Below are 10955 nucleotides of genomic sequence, written 5' to 3' on the forward strand. Positions count from 1 at the left end.
TGAATATTACAGGTGTGGGAGTGGATCCCAAGTTTTTCTTAATTTAAGCTGCTCTATTTGTACATTCCTTTCTCAATACAACACGAAAACTTTAAATAGCACCGGGCGAAATGTGATTTGCCTTCATGTTCTCTAAGGCACTGGAAAATGTCCTGCCAGACACACAAGTGCCCTCTATTGGGAAAAAAGTTCAAGGATGTACACATTGTGCATGAGCATTTATTTCACTCTCTGGTATCACGTACGTAAGTGTAAATACATTTCAGCAAGAACCAGCATTTAGCGAACAGTCATCCACAGCCACATACACAAAGATTGGGCCTCATGCAAGAACATTTTCATATTCTTATCATATATATATTTTTTTCGGACAAAGAACTTATAGGAGTGTGCCACCTCGGATTCAACAAATGTACCTAACTTTTAGGCACCTAATCCTCCTAAATGAAGGTGCCCGTTATACTGTATATACGGTACTGGATTGGATTTACATGAACAAGAGACTACTGATTTCTGATAGTTTTTGACAAAACATAATAATACAGCAGACCTTTGTCCTTTCTCTCCTAAACAATCCACTGAAATACATTTCTGAAAACATTTGAGGCGAGAAATAAGCAATGCAATTGCTGAGTCTTGATTCATATTTGATCTGCAAGGCCTAGTCTGAAAGTTTGATCCGAGTTTGGTGTGCCAGGCGTGCTGCGCTGCATGACTTATACATGACTCCTACTTCAGGTCGAGATCACTCGCAGGTCGGGTTCTTGCATGAGTCCCATCCATCCATCCATCCATCCATCCATTATCTGAACCCGCTTATCCTCAACAGGGTCGCAGGGGGGCTGGAGCCTATCCCAGCATACATTGGGCGAAAGGCAGGAATATACCCTGGACAGGTCGCCAGTCCATCGCAGGGCACACACACCATTCACTCACACACTCATACACTCATACACTCATACACTCATACACTCATACCTACGGGCAATTTAGACTCTCCAATCAGCCTAACCTGCATGTCTTTGGACTGTGGGAGGAAACCGGAGTACCCGGAGGAAACCCACGCAGACACGGGGAGAACATGCAAACTCCGCACAGAGAGGCCCCAGCCGACGGGGATTCGAACCCAGGACCTCCTTGCTGTGAGGCGGCAGTGCTACCCACTGCACCATCCGTGCCGCCTGCATGAGTCCCATTGTTACGTAAATGTTTTGCCGTATCTCCCTTCTACACTAACAGGACTCAGCAACTAAAGAACCATATTTTCGATATTGAATCCCATCATAGCCTATAGAATTATACCTCATAATCTTAACATTTTCCTCAATGTGCAAACTTGAAGCATCCATCCATCCATCCATTATCTTAACCCGCTTATCCTGAACAGGGTCGCAGGGGGGCTGGAGCCTATCCCAGCATACATTGGGCGAAAGGCAAGAATACACCCTGGACAGGTCGCCAGTCCATCGCAGGGCACACACACCATTCATTCACACACTCATATCTATGGGCAATTTAGACTCTCCAATCAGCCTAACCTGCATGTCTTTGGACTGTGGGAGGAAACCGGAGTACCCGGAGTTCTGGTCAGAAGCTCTTCCAGTGGGATGCACTTTCTATTTGTTGGTTGTTATTGTTGCTTAGGATTAGGTGCAGGGTAGGCTATGTACTTATGCAATCATTGACATTTATATTATGCCACAGACTTTTATAAGTAAGAATGTGTCATGTTGAAATACAGCCTATGCCTTCAGAATATGCAAGTAATATAGTAATACTACTACTACTACTACTACTACTACTACTACTACTACTACTACTACTACTAATAATAATAATAAGAACAAAAACAATAATAATAATAATAATAATGATAACAATACTTATTTTTATAATAATAAAATAATAAAAATAATAATTATTATTATAATTATAATAAAAATTCCTATAATTGTATTACATTACATTTCCACAAGGTTGTAGTGTTGTAACACATTTTCATTTTCCCAAAGTCGGGAAAGTTTGAAAGGATTAACTTTTTTCAGCAGCGGAATAAACCTTTGTAATAATACGGGTTTCTGTAAATCAATCAATTGATTCAAAGCAATTACATCGCCATTAACATTTTCTGTTTTTTATTGTGAATCAAATTCAAACCCTCCTGAAAATGTCAACATATGAGCGTTGTAGTTTATTTGTAATTGATATTCAACCACTAGGTGTCACGCTTGTATGAAAAATAACTGTAATAACTCACGAAACTGTATTGTTTCATGCTCTCTGAAGCAAAATTATTAATGAATTAATGAATTATTATTTAGCTGAATCGTATGTAAATGACTCATGCTCCGGATTATAATTCGCTTGAAAACAAAAGTAACGAAATGTGCATCAATTTACTAACACTTAAGGGTTCTTGTGGACGATTGTCATGTTACTTTTTTGTATGCATCTTTGCTGTATGCAAAAGATATACAGAATGTTTTGTTCATTGGGGCTCATTTGTGGTAGAATACGAGTTCAATGGGCTACACAGCCTCATTGAAAGTGAAGGCTACCATCTCACATTAACAACTATACCCCATGGGAGATTGGCATCTGCATTTACGACAACGGTTACGATTAAAGCATTCTTGTTTAACCCTTATATATTAAGACGTTATATGCAGCCCATTTACGCGATGGAAAATGTGCGCTGAAGTTATAGATTTCTGATATATTTCAAATCAAGTATTGCCTTTTGTGATTCAGGTTTTCGATTTCAACACGGCAGTGCAACTATTATGTGATACATAAAATTGGAAATCAATACAGTACGTGACTTATGCACACGTTGTATATCCACGTAATATATGTATCCAATCCATGCATCCAAGTATTTATTTTAAGAAAACGTATTCGTGCGGATAATATGTTGAATCTGAACTAGCCTGTCACTAGATCATGATGATGGTTATTGTAATTATAATGAGGGCGATGCCTCACATAGTTCGTTGCAGTGCAGTCTTATTTTCAGAGCTACAAGTGACTGGGGTCTTCACCTTAAACCAAGAGGCATATCCAATGAGCTCCGCCAGCACCTCCCCAAAACTCTGATTACAATCCCTCAATGTTTACACTCGAGGCAAAAGCATAAAGCCCACAGAAGGCTGCAGTCATTTCATCAGGCAGTTTGAAGATGGGAGTGGATCATATACTGGGGATTTTGTACTGAAAGGACACACAGCGGCAGCTCTGCTAGGCAACAGTGCCTTGGATTATCGATAGGCTATCGCACACATCAGTTTAATCATCACATCGCAAATAGCGAACTTTCGCCGCCTGTTTAAATCATTTAACCGTACAATTTTAGACACAATCATGTTTATGTTTATTTGGACAACTGTATTGCTTTTTAATGTCCTGTCAATATATACCAGAATTGCACATTCTATTGAAAGTGATTTTTGCATTCCTCATAGGCTGGATCATCCAAATTCTGCTAAACACAATTTTGTTAGCAACGAGGAGGAAGCAGGACAAGCAGCACTTTTTAAAATTAACGCGTTCAAGCAGGAGTTTGTTCTCAGTTTGCATCCAGATTCCAATTTCCTTGCGCCTGCCTTCTTTGATGAAGGCGATACTTCATCCCAAAATACCGGTGCAAGCTCAGATCTGAGTCGGTGCTTCTACTCTGGGGTTGTTAATTCTGACCGGGATTCCTATGCAGCTGTGAGTCTGTGCAAAGGTATTCAAGGTGCTTTTGGGTACAAAGGGTGGGAATATTTCATCAATCCAGTACAGAATGGCACGGAATCGGAACACACAGGAAATGCGGAGAGACCGCACTTTCTCCGCCGCCGAAACACTGCGCACGACAGCGGCAATTCAACTTCCAGATGTGGAGTGGACTCTGGTTTAAACCAGGACATTTTACAGTTTTTGGAAAAATATAAACACATCCATGGACACGTTAACGGGAACGCGACTGAAACGGTGTTAAAAACCTTGGGTCGCTCGAAAAGATTTGCCTCCATTCCCAGATATGTGGAAGCCCTCGTCGTTGCCGATGAGTCCATGGAGAAATTCCACGGGGACGACCTTAAACATTACCTTTTGACCCTCATGTCAGTGGCGGCCAAGCTTTACAAGCATCCCAGCATTCTCAACTCCATCAACATCGTGGTCGTCAAGTTCATAGTCATTAGCGAAGCTGACAAAGGACCCAAGGTTTCCGGTAACGCAGCTATGACTTTGCGCAATTTCTGCACCTGGCAGAAAAAGTTGAACAAAAATAATGACAAACATCCCGAGTATTGGGATACCGCGATCCTTTTCACCAAACAGGTAAGCAACAGTCTTCTTGCAATTTCATTGTCTGTTCATATAAGCGTGCTGTCATCGTCACCACATAATACATTAAACCCTTCCTTGTCATGCTGGTGAAGTGAAATCGGCAGCACTATTGCTATGGCACTCGAAGTTTTGTCCACTCGAAGTGCATATTCGCCTACCAACCTGTCCTTGACGCGTCCTAGAAGGGCCACACATCTCTCACACATTTAACAAAACTTTAATTATTCCCCCTGTGAATGAATCACGGCTCTCGCAGGCCAAAGGTGAACATATTAATGTCGCGAGGAACAGCTTGCCAAATGCTTTTGGGAAATAATTCTCGTCTGGAAAAACTGCTGGATCGTTACTCTTGTCTTTAGTATGTCTGCTTCTTTTGAGGGTTCCTGCTCATAACAGGATCATTGTCACTCCCTAAATTCCACAATTATTAAACTGCTGATAAAGTGCTGAGGTTTGCTCCCCGGACAACCTGTTGCTATTCATGCAGAGCCCCCGCAAGTACTCTAATAAGCACACATCTGATAACTGTCACAAAATGAAAGATGCATATTATATTCTATTAAGCAGTTTAAAATGATAGGAAATAGGCTGCCTGCCAGGCATTTTTGGATGCATATGCAGGCATGGATGAAAGATGGGTAGCAGTGGGGTCTAAGATTAACTTTATTGATTTCAGGATGTAATAAACAGGGGCTGCAGACCAGAGGGATAATTAAGCAGGATTACTACTTGTCAGGTCGGATAAACGGCACTGATTGGAGTAACCCAGGTCATGTGACCACTGAGTTCCACAGCAGAGAGCCAAGAGATGTGCTTTTCACCTGACAGCCACATGGCCGAAGCCCATTGTAACTCAGTCATCTTTCTGCATATCTGTGTTTGCCCTCTGGTCTTATTCTCATTCTCATACTGTGATCGGAACACACCTGCTGATTCAGTGATGGGGCAGCCTCGTTAAAATGGAGTTAAAGCGCTTATGTTTCTAAACGCAGTGTTTTGGTACTGGAACGGACGGAGGGTGGGTGCTACTGTCAACATGAAGCACTTGACTCATGTAATCATGCATTTTCACAAGGAAAGGAACACCTCACTATGCTGATCTTCGGAAAGCTGGTGTTGTTCGAAAAACAATGATGTCCAAAATGAAGACTATTCCAAAATGAATGAATGTTATGTATTGTAGTCCGGCGGGTTAACACAGAGGGCACTATGGGAAGTATCTGTTTCTCTGAAAATTTCCCTGCTTCCAGCTGCGAGTCTGTGATCCTACTCATCGCTTTGAGGCTTTCTGTTTCCCATTAAGCTCCACTGAGCTGTAAGGGAGAAATCTCAGAGCTGTGTGCAAAAGCCAAGGGACTAGCCCACCTGCTTGCTCGCAGCAGCAGTGTGGAAAACACTCGTCTAACCGTGGCAAGGGGCAGCCGCGTGCTGTTACGTCAATCCCTGCTCACACTTGGAAAGGCAACACACATGCTGACCTACATTTCAGTGAACTGTTGTCTTTTTAAATGATCTCTGCCGTTTTAATAGTTGTAAGATGAATAATTTAGCACAACGGAAGTGTTTCCTTGCACCTTAAGAGAGTTTTTTAAGCACATTTCTTCATGGCATATAGAGCCAGCCACTGGCAAACCACTCTGAAAGGGTTCTTTAGCTTCATTCCATAGGGGAACCCATTGTAATTCTTTATGGAACATTCTGTCATTTGTGTGCAGTGTGAAAACCCCCATACGAAGAGGCTCTTCAGGGTTCACAGGGTTCCTATTGAATCTTCATTTAGAGTGCAATCTTTAGGGCCTCAACCATCCCTGAATCGGACTCCGCACTTCTCTGGGATCAAGGATGTGCATGTGCATTGGCGATGATTGATGGGATGCAGTGGCATAGGCTACAATAGATCGCATTTGTATTTCTAAGCAATGCTCAGAATTTGTCTGGGGTTGCTTAAGGCCCACAAAATGTTAAATTTCAGACTTTCATTTTCATGCACTGGTTATGTTTAGCCCCCTTGTGGCCTCTTAAAACAATAGAATGGAAAGTTTTGCAGTCATCATTGAGCCTGTTTTCAAAAGGAAGATCTGACAGCTGAAGGCCTCTGACTGAGCATCTGTCGTGAGCATGAAGATTTACTTTAGTCATTGGTCACAGTTTCTAGATGTGCATTAAGTCCCTTTTTGACCTCTAATAGTCTAATATGGATAGTAGTCTAATAGTACTTTCATGGGTTTAGGCCCATAGCCATGCCTAACCATGTTCACTGTGATGAAAATCTTTGATCATGAAATAGCTGTTCACATAATTACTTAATTAAGCACATATAATATTCATGGCATATAGAATAGATAGCATGAGAACTCCCTGCCACTCTAGGTCAGTCTGCTTTTTGGTCAGTGTTGCCATAGAGTACCTGGAGGATGTGCAGTTTGTTGTTGTTTTTTTTGTTGATATTACTCAGCGATTAACATATTCTTTAAAGGAGCCAAGTGGACAATGAACTCATTGCACCTAGTTTCTTTGGTCTGAATTGGTTGCTGATTTTAAGTTAAAACTACCCACTCTGTGGCTCACCAGAAAGCAAGGGCAAATATGACTACTCCATATGCCAGCACACGTGTCAGAAAACATTTGGTCTTAGGTCACGTTTGGCACTTTCATCTGGTGGCCCCCAGGCACACCCATTCATGTTCACGATATTCCACTCCACTTTAAATACAGAGCTCACAGTATGTAATCCCTCACAATTTGACAAAAATCCAATGGAAATGGAGAGCATAGAATAAATATTCAGTTTGTCACTCATTAATGCATTGAATGAAATGACAATATTTTGGAATATGAGCAGAATGCCCGTATTTCTCATATTCAATTTGAGCTTTATGGCACAAATGCCCTTGCTGTTATACTGTATATTTAGGCAAACCCAGCTCACATGTAGTGATAAACAGTTTTTGAGATCAGTTACCGGTAGACTGACAATAACGAAACTTGAAACTTTTATCTTGATTTTGTTTGTTTAATGTACATTTTATGAGAGAGAAACATTAGTTCAGTTATCCTGTGTTGTATTTGCTTTTGGCTGGGCCAAAGTTAAGATAGCTGGAGTTCACAATGTGATTCTGCTGGGTTTTCCCCAGTGAACTGTGTGACTGTCCCTTGCTGACCATGCAGACTTATTCTAGCAGCAAGCAAGAAATGCATGCAAGTGGCATAGCTTGCATGCTCAAATAGACAGTTGGCTAGGTGCAGCAGACTGAATAATGTCCTGTTAGCTGTGGACTGTGTAGTATTGAAAGGACTCACATATGCACCTGAATGCCCTCTATTGTGAAATATATTTAAGAAAACAACAAACAACACCACATCTCTCACATTTATCACCCAGAAACCAAGTCAGATAAGTGAGAATAAGTGAATGAATCAGGGATTCCCAGACTGTCCTCTGTTAGAGCAGTGGAGAGGATGAAAGGCATGCCACCCCATTAATTCCCCACGGTTCTCTCTCTTGTTCTTGACATTGGAAAACTGCCCTCACATCTGCTTGCAATGTATATCTCACCATGTCAAAAAATTGAAAGGATATGTTTGTTCAACAAGACATAATATATACTAATATTATTATTTTGAATGGCATTTGAAAGTTGGAGGGACAGCTCTTCCAGCAGTTTCATACGCAGGTTAGGTATAGTTACAGAGTAAAATGTTAAGTGCAAAAATCCAATCCATTGCAATAAAGTCCACCCTGTTGGACTCACATAAACTCAATTGGCGGTATTGACAATTGACATTGTACTGTATATGAAATCAAGCCGACGGGGCCAGCAAATTACTATCATAGTCTAAAACAATAGACAACATTTGCATCTGTCACATTAATTAATTAGATTAGTAAACTTTCCTTGTGATTTTAAAAAATCCATATGCACCACTAACAACAAGTTAATCATTTAAGGATCTTGTAGGTGGCTTGTAAGCCCCAAGTAGATAGAGTTGGTAGAATACACCACACTTAAACCAGTGTAAGAACCAAAATATGGCACACATTTAGTGGGACATTTTGTTGTCTGAAGATAAGGTTTCTTCTGACAGGGATTTGCAACCCAGGGTTCTAGAAAGCCAAAGGATCCGCTTGTTTCTGTTGTCACAAAAAATCAGCAACCATTTCAGACTCAAGGAACCAGTTAAAGTGAGCAAGCTGTGTATTGAACTGCCAAATGAAATGATCAATTACGTAAATTAAGTACTGAGTAACAGTAAAAACCAACAGACCCTGTGGCTCTTCAGGATCAAAGCCAGGGACCTGCCTCATAACTTCTCACATTGGGAGCATTCACAAGTAATAATTCTTCCAGAAAAAAACTGGTAAGCAGACAGAATAAATATCAGACAGCAGTGAGTGATTTGTGCCAATGATAACACATTGGACCCATTTTCATTTATTCTTGCTTTTAGGTTAGTTTTTTATAATGGATTTTATATTAGTTGACATTGCTAGTTTTGTAGGTCAGAAGAGTTAATTGTGGCAGCTTTGAGAACAACATCAACATAAAGATGTGCTATGCCAGTCCTACACAGTAAAATATTCAGTGTTGAATTGACTCTCACAGAGTACATATGGTCCCTATTATCATCATACTGTATGCACTCTGTTTGAGTTGAATGATCACTGGACATTCTACTGTCCTGGGGCAACAAAATGTCCAGAATTCATGATATTACATTACAGAAACCTTTGCATTTCAGAAACCTTCTGTCTTTAATGATTTATTTTTTTAAACAAATATGCAACAGTCAGCTGCCAGGAAAACAAAAGAGAAGAATCCTGTGATCCACTGGTCCAGGACTTATACAGTCACCATATTTACAAACATATTGGTGACGGATTTCTGGTTTCTTTATGTAACTGTAAGTTGTAAATGTAACTTAGGGCTGCTGGAATGAGCCAGTTGAATTGTCAGTTCAATTGTGTAATAAGTCATCCAAATTTGGTATACAGTTGTGATGACTAGTAATCTGACTTTGAGCTGCTGGTGTTAAAATAGTTCTTTAATGTTGTCCATCCATCCATCCATTATCTTAATGCGCTTATCCTGAACAGGGTCGCAGGGGGGCTGGAGCCTATCCCAGCATACATTGGGCGAAAGGCAGGAATACACCCTGGACAGGTCACCAGTCCATCGCAGGGCACATACACCATTCACTCACACACTCACACACTCATACTTATGGGCAATTTAGACTCTCCAATCAGCCTAACCTGCATGTCTTTGGACTGTGGGAGGAAACCGGAGTACCCGGAGGAAGCCCACGCAGACACGGGGAGAACATGCAAACTCCACACAGAGAGGCCCCGGCCGACGGGGATTCGAACCCAGGACCTCCTTGCTGTGAGGCAGCAGTGCTACCCACTGCACCATCCGTGCCGCCTCTTTAATGTTGTATTAAAAATAAAATAAAATAAAAACTTGGGTGAGAGCCTTTACATCCACTGTCAATATAAAGTGATTTATTTAAATATAAAAATATGCATATATGAATAGAAAGGTGAACTTAACAAGTGTGAGTATAGTCCCTGGGGTTTATGTGTTGGAGATGATTATTCTGTTACTTACATGCCCATTCAGTTTGTGTTGAAGGTTGTGCATGTTATTTTACCGGTTTGACTCCATTTAAATGGGATCTGCTTTGACAATGATAGATATATTTCGCTTCCAGCTGCTACAATTAATCACAAAGTAACTGTAGGGATAGCTGCTACAGGGAATTGGTCCTATCTCACTTCCCAACATTGAGTTGGACATTAAATATAAATAGCGCTCACCTCTAACTGAAAGCTGGAGCTATAATTATGAGAGTGGATACTCCCACTGCGCACAGCAATTACCCAGTGGGGCCCGTGACTGCTTGATCTCAGTGCTTTTTTGTTGATTTTCATTAGCTCATTCTCAGCATCCATTCCCTGGAATATCTCTCTCTTTCTCCCTTTCCCTTCTTAATCTTTCCGCGTCTCTCACTCTCTTTATCTTCCCCTCTCTTTCCCCCTCTCTGGGGTTAAGAAAAATACTTGATAGATTGTTTTCATCTGAGGTCTGCTGTCAACTGATTCATATGCATGAAATTCATACATTATTCTAAAATCCCTCATAGCAACAAAGGGTTGGTCTGCTATACATTACTCAAATCGTTAATGAATAATGGGCAAGCACTATCACTGCTATCCATAACAGTTTGTCAGGCTCCAGGTTGCACAATGGGCTAAAATAACAATTCGCTGCAATATATTGTACCCGATACTCTAAGGGCCAACTAGGGGAACATTTATTTCAAGTTCTGCATCCATCCGTGGGCCATGCCACCATTCATATATACATACGTATACAGGTGCATGGCCCATTGATGGTATTATGAAATATATCAAAATAGATATTTCAAAACCAGCAAGGGGCAGTCATTTGTTAATATATGTTCCATTTAATTTCTGACATTGTTATTAATGAATTAATATTAGTTAACAATTGCCACAGCCCCGCCTCTGGGGCCACAGGAAGAGGCCTGGTCTACTGTCTACTGGAGATACAGACAAACCTACAAGTCTATATTTATTGGGGCACCATGCATTCGTT

At 40.9% G+C, this 10955-nt stretch overlaps 1 protein-coding gene across 1 annotated transcript in view; it reads left to right on the plus strand.

The window, feature by feature from the left end:
* Positions 1-3271: 3271 nt before the first annotated feature.
* Positions 3272-10955, plus strand: part of LOC133132674 (A disintegrin and metalloproteinase with thrombospondin motifs 15-like) — a 25799-nt gene continuing 18115 nt past the window's right edge. Inside the window, exon 1 of the mRNA XM_061248307.1 lies at positions 3272-4326. Coding sequence (XP_061104291.1) covers positions 3361-4326 — 966 coding nt within the window. The 5' untranslated portion in view covers positions 3272-3360. The remainder of the gene's footprint in view (positions 4327-10955) is intronic.

Source organism: Conger conger, chromosome 7 (genome assembly GCF_963514075.1).
Source record: "Conger conger chromosome 7, fConCon1.1, whole genome shotgun sequence".
Classification (NCBI taxonomy): domain Eukaryota; kingdom Metazoa; phylum Chordata; class Actinopteri; order Anguilliformes; family Congridae; genus Conger; species Conger conger.